The 20,997-nt window shown below is 47.6% G+C and overlaps 1 protein-coding gene across 2 annotated transcripts in view; it reads right to left on the bottom strand.

The window, feature by feature from the left end:
• The window catches only part of GSPT1 (G1 to S phase transition 1), a 29,380-nt gene extending 10,716 nt beyond the window's left edge, over positions 1 to 18,664 (bottom strand). The window contains exons 1-6 of one of the 2 annotated variants that reach the window (XM_066576211.1): positions 18,268 to 18,664; positions 3,156 to 3,203; positions 1,498 to 1,539; positions 895 to 1,122; positions 687 to 720; positions 384 to 461 (exon numbers count right to left, since the gene is read on the bottom strand). In XM_066576211.1, the coding sequence (XP_066432308.1) occupies positions 384 to 461; positions 687 to 720; positions 895 to 1,122; positions 1,498 to 1,539; positions 3,156 to 3,203; positions 18,268 to 18,460 (623 nt within the window). In that variant the 5' untranslated portion in view covers positions 18,461 to 18,664. The remainder of the gene's footprint in view (positions 1 to 383; positions 462 to 686; positions 721 to 894; positions 1,123 to 1,497; positions 1,540 to 3,155; positions 3,204 to 18,267) is intronic. The other variant, XM_066576212.1, reaches the window with a different exon arrangement.
• Between the last annotated feature and the right edge of the window lie 2,333 nt (positions 18,665 to 20,997).

Genomic DNA, 20,997 nt, shown 5'->3' with positions numbered 1-20,997 from the left:
TTCTTTATTCATGGCAGTGTTCTTAGGCTGTGAGTGCCCCACTCCCATGGATGAAAAGCAACCCCACACATGAATGGTCTTAGGAAGCTCTACTGTTGGCATGACACAGGACTCGAGCAGTAAACTTTGTGAAAACCAAAATTTGTGTGCAGGCCTCAAAACTTTTGGCCCCAACTGTCATCGCTGTAGTCACTGCTTGGCCTTAGCACTGGTGGTGGATGTACGTCTAAGGGGCTGTTAGACATTATTCTAGTATTGAGCAAGCACTGCCCCACGCCTGCTGTTGATATACAGAGATGGCTGAGATGCCAGCACAATGAACTTTCAGAACATGTAGATAGCCCTGGAACAGTTCCTCTATACAGAACCATTACATAACTCACCAGGTTTCTCTGTTCTTCTCTTTTGCTTCCCTTTCATATTTCTCTAGTGTTCTTTTGTCTACCATACCAGTCAAATACCTAAAAAAAAAAAAAAAGAAAAATTCAAGTTAATATAATTGACTGTATAATGAGGTAGAAACCAAATAATACATAGCACTGGCCTCTAAGCTGTGGCTCTCCAAATGTTAAAACTACAAGTACCAGCATCTCCCAAGGCATGCTGGGAGTTGTAGTTTATCTGGAGACTTCTATTCAATAAAGAGTCATTTTTCATTGATCAGAACTGAATAGTAATTTACTTACATAATCTGTCCTCCAATAGTTGATTTTCCAGCATCTGGTGGGGAAAGAAAATATTTCAAAGATCACAGATGTTATGGTTAGCAGTCAAGTTGGACACAAGTTTTGCTATGAATGGTAATTCAGGTATTACCTACTATTAGTATTCTAAAACATTACTTATTCTGCCCCATTTTCCTTTAGCAAAGCTGTGAGTCTCAAGTCTACACACCTACGTGTCCGATGAACACTACATTAACATGTTCTTTTTTGGGTGCATCAGGTGGTACAGCAATAGTTTTAGGTTTTGGAATTTCCTCTTCTTCCTCCATCATTTCTTGAGCAACTTCTTCAGAGGAGCCCCCGTCTCCCGAGAAGCCGCCTCCTGGCTCCGCTTCGCTCGGCTCATCTTTGTGGTCCCAGGACTCTTCAGGTGACATCTCGGTCTCCCCATTTTCTACTAGAAGGACACCAATGTTAGACAGGAAAGTGAAGCTGCACAGTTTCTATATATCACTTCCCTATGAATGATGCCATCTGCTAGTGTTGGCTGCTTTTTTATCTCTACTCCATTAGGGCAATGCTGTGAGCTGCTTTGTCAACAAGCGAGAATCTGAAATACTACTTTTTCAGAACTTAAAATGCCTCTGTCAATCCCCCATGTGTTATACGGCAGCCCTTCTTCATATGCTTTGAGCTCATTATGGGCCTCTCTTTATGTACAAGCAAGTATGTGGCTACAAATGCCAACAGCCTCAACTCAGGATGGCTACTTCACCATGGTCAATTTGGCTTTAACTTGGAGTACATGATGATATAATAGAGTGCTACTTACCTACAGGTTCAGAGATCTCCATGCCAACAACCGCATTGGAACCTGCATATAGAGAATATGGAAGGTGGAATATTTTGCAAGATTCACAAAGTTTCAAACAATTACAACTCTTTAAAAGAGGTTATCCAGCAAAACTTTACACCTACCAACACAATAGGTGATGGGTATCTGATCAGTTGAGGTACAACTGCTGGGACTCACTGATCAAGTTAACAGGGGGGGGGGGGGGGGTGGAGGAATTCAAGTGTCCCAAAAATGAATTATTTGGTGGTCACATGTGCACCACCACTTCACTCATCTCTATGAGACTGCAGAGAACTGTACTCCGCTATCTTCGGCAGCCCCTTGATAGTTAATTCAGCGGTAATGCACACGCGTGACCACCGCTGCGGTAATGCAAGACCCCAGTTATGGTGATCGATGAGGGTCTCTCCAGTTGAACCTTCACAGGTCAATTACTTATCACCCATCCTGAGGTTAGGTGATTGTCAGTTTAATGGGACAAACCTTTACGCCAGCTACACATGCATTTTTGGAACACACGGACAAGCGTATTGGTATTATTGTATCTTTACGCCACCAGAAGTAGTGGTGGAGCCAAGATACAGGGTGTTTGACGCCCCATGTTCTTGATTGGCTGGCTGCCTGTCTCCCCGTGCTCGGCCTGACAGGTCCTGTAGGCGCCGCTAGGCTCCCTGCAACGCTGAACCTGATGCTGTGCTCCCTCCAGTGACTGGTTGCCGGGTGCGTCGTAGCTCCTGACAGCCGGTGGTCGGTATTTATCTGCGCTAGCCCTGCAGGAAGGGCACAGCCGCCTGCTGTGCGACATCTCTGCGCTGGGCTTTCAGGAAAGTGGCAGCCGCTGGACTAAACTCAGGAGCGGTGGTGAGAGGGGCCAGGAGCGGAGCTTGTTACCCGCAGCGCCGCCCAGGGGAAGGCACAGTTTAAGGAGCGCAGCTTGTTGCCAGCGACGGGGTGCATGCGGGCGGGGCCGGGAGCACAGCGTCAGGAGCGGAGCTTGTTGTCCGCACAACCACCGGGGGCAAGGGGAAGGCACAGTGTAAGGAGCAGAGCTTCTTACCAGCAGCAGTAGCGGTGGGGTGCATGTTCCCAGGCCACCGTGTGCATGCATTTTTGCCTCAGCTGCAGGTTTTGGGTTAGGGATTTGTGTTTAGCCTTACATTCTTTGCAGTTAATGCTTCCATGTTACCGCTGTAACATGGAAGCATTAACAGCTAATAAAGTAAGCTTAACAAGAACACCAATCCCTAAACCTAAGCCTCCAGGCCAGGCAAAAGTCTATGCAGACGCTGCTGCTAGGACCTTCTTGAATTTAGCCAATCAGAAGCTAGGGGTGTGAGAGGGGCAGTCCCCAGTCAAAACCCTAGCTTCTGGTGGCGTCAAGATACAATACCAAGCGTATTAATATGCACAGCGCAAGGGGGCAAGAACAGGTTGCAAGGGCTTCTCCAGTGTTATGCTGACCCTATGCCTGGATTCAGATGTTCGCCCGATTAGCTATATCAAAAGGCCAGACAGAGCCGTACATAGACAAGAGCTGCTTTGTGCATCATGTGGCCGAACTTACGATAAACACAATTTGATTCCAAAAGAAATGCAACAGCCCAAATCAGCACAAAGTCTGAATACATAATTACCTTCTGAAGACTGGGACTTCTCTTCTTGCGCAGAATTATCTGTTGTATCTAGATAATAGGAGGGAAATGGAAACCAGTTAGGTGACAACAGTAGTTTAGAGTGAACAGTAAGCAGATGTCACTTTTTAAACTGGCTTTGACAAGATCTGTCACCAGAGCAAAAAAAAAACCAAAAAAACAAAAAACCAGAAACAAAAAAAAACGCTCAAAAGAACAATTACAGGCGACTGTCGTTTACATGAGCCACTTAAGTTACTAAGAGCTATGCAAACAGTGAAGCCCACCTCCAGGACCCGCACCTTTCAGACTCTTATGGTATATCCTATGAATGTACCATGAAAGTCCCAGATGGGGATACCTCTTTAAAAGGAATATATAAATCAGGAAATTACCCCATGTATAAAAAGGAACGGTAAAAATTATTTTTTTCCTTTAAATTCTTGATATCACAATCTACATTTAGCCTAAAAAGCTGACACTTCCGGTTCTGTTGAGAAAGCTTTTCAGTAATTTCCTTATCAAAGGCAGTATTACAATGAAAGGTAACACGCATGTTGTAAGGTATCAACCATTCACAGTTGTCAGTTTCACAACTCACCTCCTCCCCCTCCCTGCAAAATGACCTTTGTACAAGTTACAGAGCACGCCCACAACACTCTTCCGTAGAAGAGGAGTGCCTGTCTATCATGTGAATGACGCAGTAGGCTGGTGTAAAGACTAACTCTGCATCTCAGACAAGATGGCCACCCTTAGTCATTTTTTTTTTTTTATTCTTCTGTCTGTAATGCTACTTTCAGAAAATAAAACCCAATTTTCACGGTTTAGATAAAAGATATTTGTAGCCCAAGATTCCATGTGCTAACCCATCTGAAGCCGAGCTACTAATCTGGAGCGCGCACCCAGATATTACTGTCCATAGGAATGGATGCTAGAAAGCCTCTGCTGCAGTCTAGTAGCTATTTTTTTTTAATTTATTTATTTATTTATTTTTTTAATTGCGGCATTTTTGTATAGCAGTTAATATTCTCCTCCATAATGTTAAAGTATTGTACAAAAAATCCAGTGTTCAAATCCCACTACAAGACTAAGACCACTGCAATGACAGAATTGCTGGACTGTCACCTCAACTCCCCCAAAACCTCACAGCTCTGTCAATTTGGGAGGGGGAAGAGTTGAAGGAGTTATCCATTGAGCGCCTGCTGGGATGTAGCAGAAGCGCTGCCCTGACCCTGTGTACCAGCCGGTACTCCTAACTGCAAGCGCAGCTCTCCTTGCAATCAATAGGAGCTGCACTTATAACTGCAGGCACAGCTCCATTGATTGCAATGAGAGCTGCAATTACAAGAGCCGGCTGCTACACATGGGTCGTAGCAGCGCTTCCGCTCCAACCCCATGTATTCCAGCGGCTGCTTCCTGGATAACCCCTATAAGGCAAACTAATTTTAGTTTAAGGGCTCATGCCCATGGACACAGCGGGATATGCCCACGGTTTTACACCACAGGAATCCCGAGGGTATAAACAAAAAAAGTATCGCTGGCGATCACGGAAAAACACGCTTTTTATCATTGTCTCCATTAATGCCATATTAAAGGGGTTGTCCCGCGGCAGCAAGTGGGTCTATACACTTCTGTATGGCCATATTAATGCACTTTGTAATGTACATTGTGCATTAATTATGAGCCATACAGAAGTTATCAAAAGTTTTATACTTACCTGCTCCGTTGCTGGCGTCCTCGTCTCCATGGTGCCGACTAATTTTCGGCCTCCAATGGCCAAATTAGCCGCGCTTGCGCAGTCCGGGTCTTCTTCTTTTATGAATGGGATCGCTCGTGCAGGATGCCGGCTCTGTGTAGCTCCGCCCCGTCACGTGCCGATTCCAGCCAATCAGGAGGCTGGAATCGGCAATGGACCGCACAGAAGAGCTGCGGTCCACGGAGGGAGCAGACCCCGGCGGCCATCTTCAGCAGGTGAGTATGAAGACGCCGGACTGCCAGGATTCAGGTAAGCGCTGTGCTGTTTGTTTTTTTAACCCCTGCATCGGGGTTGTCTCGCGCCGAACGGGGGGGAGGGGGGGGGGGGGGGGGGGGGGTTTAAGAAAAAAAAACAAAAAAAAACCCGTTTCGGCGCGGGACAACCCCTTTAATGAAGACTTCCCACAGCGGAAAAACGCACTAAAATAGAACATCTTTCCCCGGGCGTAAATCCGCAGCAGAATCCCACATGTGAGGACTGAGCTATTAAAGGGGTTGTCCCGTGAAATCAAGTGGGGTTATACACTTCCGTATGGCCATATTAATGCACTTTGTAATATACATCGTGCATTAAATATGAGCCATACAGAAGTTATACACTTACCCACTCCGTTGCTGGTGTCCCCGTCTCCATGGCTCCGACTAATTTCTGCATCTTCTGGCTTCTTTAGACGCGCTTGCGCTGTCCGGTCTTCTGCTCTGTTGAATGGGGCCGCTCCGGCGTGCTCGCACCGGAGAGCTGGTCTGCGCATAGTCATTGTAGCTCCGCCTCCGTCACGTGGTGCCGATCAGCCAATTAGGTGGCTGTAATCGGCAGTGGAACGCAAGAAAGGGGAAGATAATCCACGGTGCACCATGGGAGAAAACCGTGGTGCACCATGGGAAAGGACCGGCGGCCATCTTTAAAAGAAGAAACTGCCCGAACGGGGATGCAGGCAAGCGTTTTTGTTTTTTTTAAATAACAAAGGGATTGTTTTTAACGGGGCACAATGTGGGGGTAGGTAGAAAATTTTTTTTTGATTTCGCCGCGGGACAACCCCTTTAAGTCGAATAGAACCCAATAGCTGCGTTATTCTGGCGCGGGGGACGTGGCATAAATCTGTCCGTGGGCGTTAGCCCTAATGCTATTTAATGGGAGCAAGCTGCAATACCAAACTGGGTCACTGTGCTATAGATCTCATCTTGAAACGTCTAATCGCTTGTATTCTCTTTTAAGTCTATTTTTAATTTTTTACATCACCAATAGCAGATCAGCAGGGATCCACCGCTCAGGACCTACGCCGATCTGCTATTGGGGACCTATTCTGAGGAATACCCCTTTAAATATTTCCATCCATAATTTCATGAACGCGGGTTTTGTAGAAGCAGGTTATTGCTGGGGAGCAAGCAAGATTACTGAACCGAACGCATGTCACTGCTGTATTCTGGCAACAGTTTTATCTTGTCATGCAGTGGACTAAGTTAAATCTTCTGGATGATCTGTAACAATCTCATTCACACTTTGTATCTGAAGATCGCGCCTATATATGAACAGAGCGGATGCCCCAAATTATAATCTAATCCTAGAAGTTTACTTATCCAGGCCCAACTCCAACGGCTCCCGCTGGCCATGTACTGTCAGCGGAAGGAGGTCGGATTAGTTCCAGCAAGGACAACAAGCATCCTTACACATGCCAGTGACATTTTATTCTCTTCAGACAAGCAGAACATGATCACTAGATATATACACACTAGTAGGCAGTGGGTGACAGTCACAGGGCAAGACGAGATTGCATCATCTACCTACAGCCCGTTAAACTTTGTTTTACGTACTTCTTGCACGCACTTCAGACATAAAACTCACTTCATGTATTATGAAGAGTCCAAGTTTTCTGAACTACTTTGTGCATTTTCGAGATCTCTGCATGTAGTCAGTGAATAAATATTTCTAGTTTGCTTCCAGGGGGCTGTGGGTACATGTGGTGCTCGGCTCTGATAACTGTTGTATAACTTTTCACCATATACTAGAGTGACGCGAACATAGAACGGGTTTATTCACATTTGCAATGTTTCCCTGCACGGCACCATGTTTGCGATACCGCCCATTGCTTTCAATGGAGCCTGCGGCAGAAGTGCCGGCCCAGTGAAAACGATGGGAGAACATTGCGTTCCTCTGCCGCAGCTCTCAGAGCCGCGCCGGGGGATTCGTCTAGGCCCACAGATTTCTTGCCAGATTTTCAGACTAGAATAGCACATGTCAATGTACTGCGTTCAGCATACAGACAGGATGTCCCAGTGCTGCCCAATGCGAACTGCCCACAAGAATATCAGGGGCACGTACCCTTATGGAGTGGATTCACACAATAGCGCAATTCCACGCCATGGAATTCTGAACGCTGCTTGCTGTCACACAGCTAGGATTATAACCCACTGCATCAATGCCAAGTGTGAATAGAGGCAAACCTGGTGTGCATTCGCAAACACATCCTTAGCACACAACTCCGGCTAGGTACATGTACAGAACTAGAAGTACTCAAGCCATGTCTCCAGAGGAAATAAGGAGAAGGCTCATAAGGCGATCGTTTGCCCTTTTGGATGCTCATTCCTCATCTGCCTACAAAAGAGGAAATATTTGTATTTTGCTGATCTTGCCGTTTATGCGGGCATACAAATCACTGCTTGTGAGCAGCACATGGGCTGCCGAGAGTAGTGCAACTATGTGCCCAAGTGATGCTACTAATGATCAGCCACATCCTGCACCAATAACTGCCCGCGGCGCTCAGCATAGCGCAAACCAAACACCAGCCTACTTGCTATGGTTGATCCTCATTAACAGTGAAAAAAAGTAATAATCCCAGTGAAAACGGGCCTTCAAGGGAACCCGTCAAACTATGCTATGGGGCACCTGGGGAGTCGTGCACAGGGCTCTTTTCAACTCTTTTCAGCCCACTCGATGTGCGTGCGCCATATTTGCAGGGACATAGCACTGGATAGGGGTGCCCAGCGAGTACAAAACCGCTCCCCAGACTCAGCTCCTTGACCTTTGAGCCCCATAATGTAGTTTATAAGACTCAACGGTCATGATAGTTTCCCTTTAAGACATTACTAATAAAGGCCAATTCACAGTCTTTGGGGGGGGGGGGGGGGGGGCTGTGTTGTCCATAAATTGCACGGACAGCACTATTGTAACCTTTGAAGCTATGCACAAATTTTCATGTGAAGCATTGGTTTGCGTGAAAAAAATAAACCCATGGCATGTCCTATTCCTTCTACGTTAGAGCCAGCAGGCTTGAAACACGTATGTAGTCTAAGGAGCAGGAGTCTGTTATGTCTTTTATATATTAGAGATTCATGTGGAATTGACTTCCTTTGCTGGAGATCTATTCACACACACAATGCTGTAATCCTCGCTGAAGCTGGTGCTGCCCCCACGCGCCGCAGACTGTAAGTGAGACCGGTCATATAAACCACGTCTGCAGCAGTCATCAGTTTCCTTATGTCCTATTCCCATAGGGTTTCACAGACCGGAATATGACATAGTGTCCGTGAACAAGTAAACTGTGCTGTCGATTAACAGGTGCTCCTGAGTTTCTTGAGTGCAACTCACTACAATTAGGTGCCTTTGGTCTAAATTTTATAAGAGTCCTCTAACTAGAGCTCAGCGTTGGGGCCTAAAATTCTAAACTAAAGGACGATTTTTGATTTAATCTCAATTTTCTTCTAGTTTTGCCAAGCAAGCTAAATAAATACCACCACACGTTTGGACCTAAGGGAATTGCATGCACAGCAATTCCTTAACACTACATATACCAATTACAATTGGTATTTGCAGGCATCCTCACTATGGCTACACCACTGAGACTTTCTGCAGCGCTACAAATTGATTTTTACCCATCAAGTGCCATTTGCAGTCCATAAGATTACATCGCCATCAGTGTATTCTTTTGGGCTGTAGATTGTTAGTTAAAAATCTAACAGTAAGGCCGCCTGCACACGGGCGGAAATCCCGCGGCGGTATTTCCCGCGGGATTTCCGCCACTGAAAGTTTGCATAGGAGTGCATTACAATACGCACTCCTATGCAGACGGCCGCGGTTTGGCCGTGCGAAATCTCGTGCGGCAAACAAACCGCGGCATGTCCTATTTTTGTGCGGGGCACGCACTCACCCGGCCGCCGGCTCCGGTCTGCGCATGCGCCGGCTGCACCGCAGCCGGCACATGAAACAGCCGGGGCCGCCAGGCGCGGGTGAGTACGCGCTCGTCCCTGCAGGCTCTCGGGTCGGGTCCCGCGGCGAGAATTCTCGCTGCCGGATCCGACCCGCTCGTCTGCAGGCGGCCTAACGCTCTAAAACTTCTGGGTGGTCCTAAGCTTGTAGGAGTATTCCCTTCTAAAACATTTAGAACATGGCCACTAAATAGGCCATAAGTGTTGGATAAATGTGGATGAGCAGCGTCACGAGTGTAGTCTTAAAATCGCATCCATGTTGATGCCTCTTTATTTACTCCATAGAAGTTTGCAGCACAACGTTTCAACCCACGCAGGGGTCTTTCAAGTTCCTTGAAAACTTGAAAAAGACCCCTGTATGGGTTGAAACGTTGTGCTGCAAACGTCTATGGAGTAAAGAGGCATCAACATGGCTGCTCGTGCTTATTTTTGCATTGGATGGATATAGAGGGACTAAGAGTCTGGTCTCTTTACGAGCTTGGCGTCTTTTTCTTCATTTGCCTCCCACAGTTGTGCTTTACATGGTAGTGCCGCAGTGACATTATTTGCTTTTCTGACTGGATAAATGTGGGTCGCAACTTCTGGACCTAAATCTATCTCCGAAATAGGGGGTACTGGCAAAAATAGAGGTAGCCTCATTCCATTCACTTCAATTACAGTGGTAACTCTGGGGGACAGATAATATAGTAGATGTGACCTCAGTCCTATGTAAGGCTTTTTTACATGGGATGACTGTCAAGTCCCATCATCACAGAGCGGGACGGGGATCATTCCAGCCCACCCACCTCCATGCACAGTAAACAGGCAGTCATTCATAGATGAGCGACTGCCTGTCTACACCGACTGATTACGCATGCATAAAACCTGACTGACAAATTGATGAGTGAACTAATTAATTCAGTCGGCACACGTATTTACACCAAACGATAATCGCTGGAATGCTCTCGGGAGTCTGACCGATTAATCAACCCGTGTGAAAGGGATCCAACACCGCAGAGAACAGTGCTAGTGCAGTAGCTGCTCCCTGGAGTCCTATATGACACCACAGAGACCAGCGCTAACGTATTAGCTGCTCCCTGCAGTCCTATGTAACACCACAGATAACACGCTGGTATGACAGTCTCGGCTCTTGCGCCTGTGGCTAGCTTTGGAAATGACACTTGTGACCCGTTGCTCCTGTTCATGTGAGAGACGCAGGCACAGGTGTAAGTGTAAGATCTAGCACCAGTCAGCACATAGTCCGTCACCACTGATGCCAGCCATCTCTAAGGTAGTGGCGCCAATATCAATTTTTGCTAGAAACAGAATCTAGCTAGGTTGAAAGGACGGATTAATCTTAATTAATTTGATTAATTGCCCAGCCCTACCTATAACTCCGAGGGCCCCAAAGCAGACGTTTAAAGTCCTTCTGGATTTGTTCCTATGATTTATCAAGCTATTATGATCATACCAATATTTTATTCATTTTTTCAAAAATTTATTTGGCTTTTAACAAACCCCATTTACAGCGCTTAAAAATCTGCAGCCTCTTCCAGACCCGCTGGGGACCAAGTTCACAACATATCCATTACAATACAATGAATGAAATTAGGTGAAGTGTGACCTCAGCCGTAGGCCAGGCTCACACAGCCGTAAGGGTAAACCGCTGCAGAGGTCCCGCAGTGTTTTACTGCGTTTTTGCAGCTGTGGCGCTGGCCATGACAGTTCACATGGGCACCAAATATATACACTGGGTGCCCAGCAGCACTCCTCACCACAGTGTTGGCCGGACTTTCAGTATGCATCAGTCGCTGGAAACCTGAACATATTCTCCAATGCGATGGAAACATGAAATAACGCGGCAGCATCCAGGTTGCAAGTGGAAGTATCCAAAATCATTATTCTCCCATGACAAACACAAGCCAGCGACGTTTCGACTGGATGGTCTTTTTTATAGTTCACATGGGCACGGGACACAGCTGCACCCCAAGTTAAAAGGCTATTTAGCCTAACTAGCCACTGGTGTGTTCTTTTCACCGCTTAATAGCGCCAATGGGTCTTGGGTGCGCATTCGTGCCACCCCCATAGACCCCAGTGGGGCCTTTGGTGCGCAAATAAAATACAGCATGCTTCATTTTTTTGCACACATGCAAAAGCAAAGATGAGAAAGAAACCATTGAAAACAATGCGTTCCATCCTCTGTGCATTGCATCTGTAGGTTTTATGTGCGCAAATACGCCTGTGTGAAGCCGCCCTTATACAGTGACCGTTAACGACTGAGCGATTTCTCGTTTGAACGAGCCAACGATGCATATCTGTATAGACAGGCTGCATGAGTGAACTCCGACATTGTTAGCGTGTTCAAACGATGAAATCGATTGGTGCAAGTCAGCGTTTGGCTAACTGCGATCCTCATAACCCCCAACAGGCCATGTTCTCAAGATATCCTATAGAAGACACCTGTGGCGACGTCTGAGGCGCTGACGATACCAAAGAGTTCCTGAAAACACGATCTGTTTGGGAGTCCTGAAGGCTGGGTTCGGAAACCTTGGTGCAAAGGGACCCTTGGAGGTGACTGGTTCGACTGCAGTCCGGAGTCTACTGCAGTCTTCCTATATTGCCATTTTTAGGATGCCTTTACAGAAAACTATCAAAAGACACATTAAAACAGCGAGCGGTTTACAGCACGGTTATTGGTTGCACCATGTAAAATAAATAGGTTTCCTCTGTAAGAAGCCTCGTGGTTTTGTCACCAGGGATCCCGATATGACATAAGTCACATGTAAGCCCTCGCCTTCCTTGCATGAACAGAATGTGGTGACGAGGGGTACCAATGTCGCCACCTCACTAGGACTCGACAATCCCTTCACCGGCATGGCACAACACCTCTGTCTTCACGATCAGCTCCGCTAGTGGCTAATGTTAACAAGGCGCCGGTTTCCCACGTAATTGTGGCTCCTGCAGCTGCAATGAAAACCGGCACCATAAAAATAAAATTATAGCGTGAATTGTCTTCCAGAGGTTTTTATGACCTCTTAAAAGGACACGTTATGTAACAAAAAAAAAACAAAACACCCCACAACTTAGGCCTCCTGCCCACGGGTGGAATGCCGCCTTTGGATTTTGTAGCAAATTCAGCCGATAACATGCTATGGAAAAATGCGATTTCCTGCCCACGAGTGGAAATCCATTGCGATTTTCTGCTTGCGGGAAAGAAATTGCAGCATGCTGCGATTTGCCACGGAACACGCACGGCCGGCGTCCATTGAAGTTAATGGAAGCCGTCTGCGCCGCTGCCATTTTGCAACCATTGCGGAATCGCCACAGGAGCCGTGTCATCCTCTCAACTACGCATGCGCTGGCTGGCACATTCACAGGACCAGGAGGCTACGACATCACCATAGCGACAGCGTGGTGTCCCCTGTACTGCGCATGTGCCACCCGGTAAATTGGCAGCACAGGAGAAGACGCCAGACAGGTAAGCAGGCCTGGCACCGAGTCGATCTCCGCTGCGGGAATCCTGCATGCATGGGTCTGACCCACCCATATGCAGGTGGTCACCGGGTCAAACTCTGCCGTGGGAATCTCACATGCAGGATCTGACCCGCCCGTGTGCAGGAGGTCTTTTTTTACGCCTAATGAAATCTGCACACCCCGAGTTGCCCATGCGAATGGAGTGGTGGGGCGCAGTGACTACTGCACCACTCACTTCTATTAGATGGAAGGAGGTTGATGCCTTTATCAGCTCCGTATTATATTCACAACTTATGTGAATGAATCCATTGACATCAATAAGTTCTATTCACTTTGTATTTTAAAAAAATATAAAAATCATAACTTATTTTTCCGTCGCTGTATGAGGGCTTGCTTTTCGTGGGACGAGTTGTATTTTCCAATGATACTATTTAATGTATGATATAATGTACTAAAAAAACGTTTAAAAAATTCCAAGTGGAGTGCAATGGAAAAAACAAGATTCCGCCATCTTTGGGTGCGTCTTGTTTCTACGGCATACAGACTGCTACAAAAATGACTAATAACTTTATTCTACGATGGTTTGATCACTCTTGCAAAATTACAGTATACCGCAATCTGACAGTCAATCAAGCCACGCTACAGGCATGGCTAGGCAATCTGCAATGGCAGCCCTAGAGGTTTACGGAAGGCCTTACAGCCCCCCCCCCCCCCCCAGACATCAATCTGGGCATTTAAAGGGTTAAACGCTCCGATCCATGTCGCTGCAGATTGCAGCCGTTGTGGGCGGATGTCTGCTGTAAGAGCCTCCTCCATAGACGCCACGGAGTTAGCGTTAAGGACCCTTTTACATAGGATCACGTTCCTCTTATGGCTCATTTCGCAAACATACGCCCTGCTGGCAGAGACCGCGTATGGCTGCGAGTGCACTGCGCATGCCTGCGTATCACACGCACATGCACAGTGTTGCTTTTTAAATTCCCCGTTCTGTTTCAGAGCGTGGATGAGTTTGTGCATGGGCAGCGGTTTCAATGTATTGCCTATGGATAGTATATCATACGCAACCTATACAAACGTACAGGGCTCACGCTGCGCGGTACACAGAGGAACGAGAGGGTGCGGCCATTTATTTCTCTTGTGTATCTACACTTCGGTGTGCATGGATCAAGGAAAGTCTATTGACTCCATTCACCACATCACTCGTCTGTGCAACACATGCGTAATACGTGGTGCAAACACGGTCGTGATCATGGACCGTTAACGTTCATTCGCCTAATCACTGGGATGTGTGAAGCTGGCAGCAATCAGCCAATGCTAATTTGTCAGGCGATGGCATTTTTTGGGCAACACTTAAGTCATCTGCTGTCAGCCGCACATTGCTCTGTGTGAACAGAGATGAGATGCTGATAGCGAGTGGAGCTGTATGTGTCCAAACACCGAGCATTCAGGCAGGTACAGTAGTGCTAATGGCTTCATTTAAATGGAGCTGAAAGGGCGCTGATCAACGTGCAGAAGTGTTGATCAGCGCTCCTTCCTAGCAGAAAGCCTGCTGATGTAGAAGGGCCTTATACAAAAAGTATTGGGACCCTCACCAATCCTGTGCCATTAGGCGCAAATCAGATGTGTGAGCATTAAGCTGCCTGCACACAGCTGGGCTGGATTCCGCATGCGGGATCCTAAAGCGGAATCTGCCCCGGTGCCCAGCCGGTGACCCTGCATACCTGTCCAAATTCTTTATATCCTGTACTGTACTGTATGTGGCGGCTGTTGCACATGTGCAGTATATATAATGCCGCGTAGTCATTAGGCGATAACGCGGATTCCGCAATGATGATTGCCGAAGGGCCGCGGGTCAGCAAGTTTCCATTGACTTAAATGGAAGCCATCGACATAGAATCTGCCTAAAAATAGAGCATGCTGCGATTTTTCCCCTGCAAGCGAAAAATCACAATTGATTTTCACTCGTGGGCTGGAAAAAAAAAACACTTCCATAGCATGCTATGGCAGATATTTGCTGTGGAATCTGGATACCGCAATGCAAATCCTTTAGGCCTCATGTCCATGGGCAAAATAAGAATTAAAATCCGCAGCAGATTTTAACTCTTCTCCTGCCCGCGGATCCGCACCCCATAGGGATGCATTGACCAACCGCGGGGTAGATAAATACCCGCGGATGGTCAATAAAAGGGATTTAAAAAAAAAATGGAGCATGAAAAAATCTGGACCATGCTCCATTTTCATGTGGGTCTCCTGCGGGGACGGCTCCCGCGGGCTTCTATTGAAGCCTATGGAAGCCGTCCGGATCCGCGGGAGACCTAAAATAGGAATTTAAAAGAATTTACCCATCCGGAGCGGACCGGGAAGGTCTTCTCTTCCTCACGGCCGCATCTTTCTTGCTTCGGCTCGGCGGATGTGCCCGGCGCATGCGCGCAGCACGTCGGCGACGTGCCGCAGCCGTGACGAGTTCATCTGCCGGCCGAAAAAGAAGATCTGGCCGTGAGGAAGAGAAGACTTTCCCCGCCCGCTACGGATGGGTAAATTCTTTTAAATTCCTATTTTCAGCACTCATGTCCGCGGGGCAGGAGGGACCCGCTGCAGATTCTCCATGTAGAATCCGTAGCGGGCCTGATTTTCCCCGTGAACATGAGGCCTTAGTGTGCAGACAGGTTCCTGGACAGCGGTTTCTCCTTGACTGCATCATCCCAACAGTGAAGTTTGGAGGAGGTTCTGTAATGGTGTGAAGGCGTTTCTGCCAGAGCCATTGGTTATAGTCAAGTCCCTTCTCAACACCAACGGGTACAGAGACATTCTGGACAACGTGGCATCACCAAGTCATACAGCACACAGTGTTGAGTCTAGGTTTGAGGAGCAGAATGTCTGCAGACTTCATTGGCCAGCCCAAAGTCTGGATCTCAATCCCATTGAGCATCTTTGGTATGAACTAGACCGCCATATCCGTGCACGCCCAACATCCCCCGCATCACTAGCTGAAGCTCTCCTTGTGTGCAAGAACTTGTCTCCATTCCTCATCTATCGGAATTTGGTGGACATGCCTAGGAGGGTTACTGCAGTCACTGAGGACAAAGGCGGCCCAACACCGGATTAATAAATGTGAACATCGAATTTCATCATCTTCTACATGGGTCCCGATACTTTTGCCAACAGTGTATATAATGACATTGGCGTCACATTAGACCCTGCCCACGCTACTATCATGGCTTACAGTCGCACCTGTCTGCTTTCTGGTAGGATTGAGGGGAAGCTTAGCTCTGCCGGCCGCATTACTCTCACTGCTAAAATACTGGAACCTGCACAAAGCAAATAAGGCGCTGTTTACACTGATGTTATCTCAGCTAGTTGGGGCTGCTGGAGTAGAGTGTGAAATCAATCATCTTACAATCTCCCATATGTTAGAGGAGTTTGGTTTTTACGATGTTCAATTACTTTCAATAGAAAAGTTTTTTCTCAGCATATTCGCACGTACGATACCGGAGGCCTTGGATGGCGGAATGTGGACAATGGCGCTGTATGGTGCCTCCATGTATCAGTGTGTTCTCACCCACATATTATAGGTGGGTTGACTTCCGTTATACACGGTGATTATTTTTTATTTCTCATGGATTCCATGATTTGTTATGCAGTCCCTTCCATATTAGGTTATTTACAGTATTGTGATATATGGTTACTGCAACATCTAGCGCAATACTGTAAGAAGAGAGGATATTGCCCTGCGGACTCACCGGCTATGATCTTCATAAGGATAGGAACTAGAGATGAGTGAGCATACTCGCTAAGGCAAACTACTGGAGCGAGTAGTGCCTTATGCGAGTACCTGCCTGCTCGTCTCTAAAAATTTGGGTGCTGGCGGGGGAGAGCGGGGAGGAACGGGGGGAGATCTCTCTCTCACTCTCTCCCCCCCACAACTCACCGCTCTCCCCCGCCTGCACCCGAATCTTTAGAGACGAGCAGGCAGGTACTCGCATAAGGCACTACTCGCTCCAGTAGTTTGCCTTAGCGAGTACGCTCGCTCATCTCTAATAGGAACGATCTGTTTTTAGCAGGATTGTTAATGTTAAGGCCCTTTAACACTGCAAAATAAATTGGAACGCGAGTGTGACCAATGGTGAAGAGCGATCATCTATCGTTCGCTTGGCATGCATCTACACTGATAGGGTAGTTTTGATCGTTCGTTGTATCATAACTACACCTCTAGTCAATACATTTTATGACGCCTGTTTATACTTAGACTTGCTGTAAAGGATTTTTACGTTCGCATAAAAGATCCAATCAGCGATAATCTAACTAATTATCACTAGCTGTTCGATTGCAGCACACGTTAACACCTAATTAGTGGGGGAGGGGGGGGGACAACACACTCATCGATCATTCGCAGGATAATTGTGTCATGTAAAAGGTCCTTTACACGGGAGAATTGTCAGGTGCGTAAGCCGATTGGTTTTTAGTTCTGCTAAACTCTTGCTCCGTGCCCTGATGGTGCCCATGTGTACATGGGATAATATCCCCCAAATTTGCTCTTTCCAGTGAGAATTTGGGCAATCACTACCTTGTGGAAAAGTACATTTAGTCAATGAAAGTCACAACCAGACCTTCCCAGGGCTCCTCTTATTTATCAGACATCACAGTCGTCTTGCAAACAATATAACGTAACATAAGGGAAATTTTCTAACCGCAGCACTTCCTGCGCTGGGTTTAATATAATTTACAATGACCCATGAAGCGTTGCACACCTCTATATATTCGGGGTCCCTCCATGCGCCTTCAATGAAATGTACGCCTGGTCCCGACCAAGTGTGAATTTCTGGCACAAATTATAAATCTGTCGGTCCAGGGCAGCCCCACCCCCTCTCTGTAGAAGTGGCATAGCTATCCAGATGGAGAAAGTCCTAATTTTCACTGCAATAGGGCTTGCGCAAGAATTTGAACGTTTTCTGCCCCAGTATTCAGGCATAGATTAGTTTGTAAATGTCCCCCATAGTAGGTTAGGCTAAAAACAAATCATGATCATCCAGTCCCCCCTCATGTTGATCTAGAAGACAAAAAAAAAACCCCAAAACACTCAAGTAGAGTCAATTTCCCTCAATTTACAGGAAAAAAAAATTCCTTCCCAACCCCAATCTGGCAGTGAACGTAATATTATAAAGCTCAAGAAAGGCACCCAGGCTCCTCTTAAACTCTTAAGTTCGCTGGGTCACCGATACTTTTTTGGAAGGATAAGGTGTGCAGTTGTCATATTTACTGATGACCCCACTCACTAATTACACGATCCCATGCAGCCCTGCGCAAGTATCACGCAGAACGTACAACGCACATCATGGCGGGTTATCCATGGCATCTAACGTCGACATCACCACCTCGCCAGTCAGGAAAGTTGTATAGAATGTGGAATAAATGATGAAAGGGATTTAAATGGCCCCAATCTGACAGTTGTAGCAATGGAGATGGAGCCACGATGGGCAGAGGGGGAGTCAGCGGCCACATTCCATACTACATCACTACACCTGGGGCAGGGCACCCCTGTAGGCAGTGGTACGCTCCACAGAGGTAGTATGTAGACAGGAGCACAGGGCGGAGGTGTGCGGCTCCAGCAGGCACCTCCCTTATGTAGGGCGGTGGCGGCCGGGGCTCCGCACAACCCCCACCTGGGAGAGCAGCGACCCCCGCCCGGCCTCCTCCCGGTCCTTACCCTCCTCCTGCCCGTCTGCAGTCGCGCTGCCGCTCTTCATTAGGAAGGAAGGCACGAACTCGGCGGCGTGGACGTTGGGGACGAACGGCTTTGCGTTGACGTTGAGCCGGGCCAGGGATGAGTTGAGCTGGGCCTCCGGGGCGTCAATGTCCGCCTGTTCCCAGGAATCCGGAGCTGAGTCGCTGGGGTCCATGATTTCCGGGTGTGTGCTGCCGGGAGCAGGGTAATGACGGCGGGGCGCGCTGGACCGACTTCCCCGCTGGGGGTGTAGAGGCTGCGGCTATGAAGCAGGAGGAGACCCGGCTGAACCCGCTGGTGGCGGCGGCCGTGATAACCCGACTCAGCACTCACTCAACGGCTCCTCGTGTGTTGCTGCGACGTCACTGACGTAAGCCGGCGCACGGAACGCGACGCAGGAGGTGCCACTGTTGTAGTTCTAGCCAAGTCTAACTCTAGTTCCAATGCGATGTTTATGGACTACAAATCCCACAATTCCTAGCGCTCTTACAAAGCGGAACACCTCCCGTGTGCGTGCTCTAGGCTACGCAGCCGCAAGGGGGTGATGGGAAATGTAGTTCTCTACGTGACCGCAAGCGTTGAATAACTATGTCCATCTGTGTTACTGCCACACGCAGGAAAGCAAGGAGGCTGAGTTTTTTTTAATAGTATTTGTTTGTTTTCTTCGTTATTTAGAGAGGGGGATCTAAAAGTGAATATGTATTTGTTTTAGAACTATATCAGATGCACCCCAAATAAAGTACAGATAGTTAGTCCTGCAAGACTGATTGGATGGGATTAAAGGGACCCTCTGGTCTGATCCTGAACACCCAGATGGCTGCCCCACCTCTGACTAGCTGATACTCACTGTGCACTAGTATGCGTTATTAGGGTACCTTTACACAAGACAACTGTTATCCTACCAACTATCGCTCGTCTCCTTCCACATAGGAGTGATAGGCCTCCTTCACACGGGCGTATGTTTGCGGCAAGGGCGTTCGCACCGCGGATCCGCAGCAAATAGCGCCCATAGCATGTTATGGAAAAACGTTTGTTCCTGCACACTTGCGGAAACCAATTGCGGTTTGCGCAAGCGAAGGAAAAATCGCAGCATGCTCCATTTTTGTGTGGATTCCACCTAAACCGCTTCCATTGAAGTCAATAAAAGCCGTCCTATCTGCGGCCCATTCACAGTTAACCTTGCAGACAGGTTCGCGGATTCCGCATCACCGCCTAGAGAAAATCTGTACTGTGCATGACAGATGGCGATCTACAGGGTCCATCCGCAGTGCATCTAAAAGACGGGAAATGACAGGTAGGCACAGACACCACTGCTATCAGGGCCAGATTCCGCTGCGGGCTCCTGTGTGCAGGCGGCCATAGTCATGCAGTGAATGAGGGCTGAGCGGTCAGAGATCTCTTCCAGCCGTCCCCCTCTATTCACAGTAAACCGGCAGTCGCTCAGCGATTGAACAACTCCTGTATACGCCAAGAACGAATTTGCTCGCTACTTTGTTTCGGTGAGCTGAAACAACTAGCAACTATTGAGCAAGTTCTTCTTCGGTGGCTTGGGGGGCGCTGTGTACAGCAGACATTTGATATCGTGTGGACATTTAATGTTTTGTTTATATACTTGTGTTTTTTTAAGATACCCCCTGCGCGGGGAACTTGTAAAGCCTTTCAGCTTGTTTAAAGGTAAATATTTCAATAAAAAATGGTGGAAACAATAATAATAAATTACCTTATAATCACCTTTTCCCGCTCTTGCTGTGTCCTGTGCTGCTGCTCTGAGTCTCCCCTCTGACATCACTGTTACAGCTTGGGTCAAGAGGGCTGTTGTGTCTCCTTAAGGAGAGCACCAAAAAAGTGTGTGGAGGCACCTCGGGTTGAGTGAGTTAGGGGATGGCATTGTCTCTCCCAAACGAGAGCTCCCAGAAGCGGTGTGAGAAGACACCTGAAAAGTGAGTAAGGAGATTTATACGGCCATGCACGCTCCTCTGGGTAATTTATGCAAATAAGGAAGATGGAACAATACCTCTACAGTGCCACCTATTGGATTGCAGCATTCCTTCAACTCAATGTACAGCATTTTAACAAGTTTGTAAAACAATGATTGGGAATAGGAAACCAAGCCAGAAAAGCGTACAGCTGTTTTGGGGTGTTTGCCCCTCATCAGTGTGCGGTAGGTTTTTGGCTTGGCTGGTGAGAGGCCTGCAATGTGGGTCAAGAATGGTGTTGTCTCTCCCTGAGAGCACCCAAAAAGTGTGTGGAGATCTAGTGGGTGAATGGGTTGGGGGATCTCATCATCTCTCCTGTAGGAGCTCCCCAAGTTACAGCTTATTTACAGAACATGACAGGCCCTGTAGCCAATGATAGCTCAGCAATCAAGCACTAAGGTCTGTCATTGGCTGCAACGCCTGTGACATTCTGTAACCCAGGCAGGACTTCAGTCTGCACACAAACATCGGGAGTAGGATAAAGTGGTGGTGCAGAACACAGCGGCTGTGTAACCCTGGCCTAAATTGGGTACACTGGGAAAGTCTTCAGGTCTGATTTAGCCTACAAGGGGTCATTCTCAGGTCTCTGTAACTCAAGGGCTACGGACAGTTTCAGCAACTCCGTTCAACTGCAAAAATAAGGAAAATAATACATTTTGCAAAAAAAGTTAAATGGAGCCTGTGACATCCTCATAGCACCATAAACTAAGTGATGGTGCTGTTGGGGGACGTGACA

The sequence above is a fragment of the Eleutherodactylus coqui genome, chromosome 8 (genome assembly GCF_035609145.1).
Source record: "Eleutherodactylus coqui strain aEleCoq1 chromosome 8, aEleCoq1.hap1, whole genome shotgun sequence".
In the NCBI taxonomy this organism is placed as follows: Eukaryota; Metazoa; Chordata; class Amphibia; order Anura; family Eleutherodactylidae; genus Eleutherodactylus; species Eleutherodactylus coqui.
This window is presented reverse-complemented; position numbering and strand designations above follow the sequence as displayed.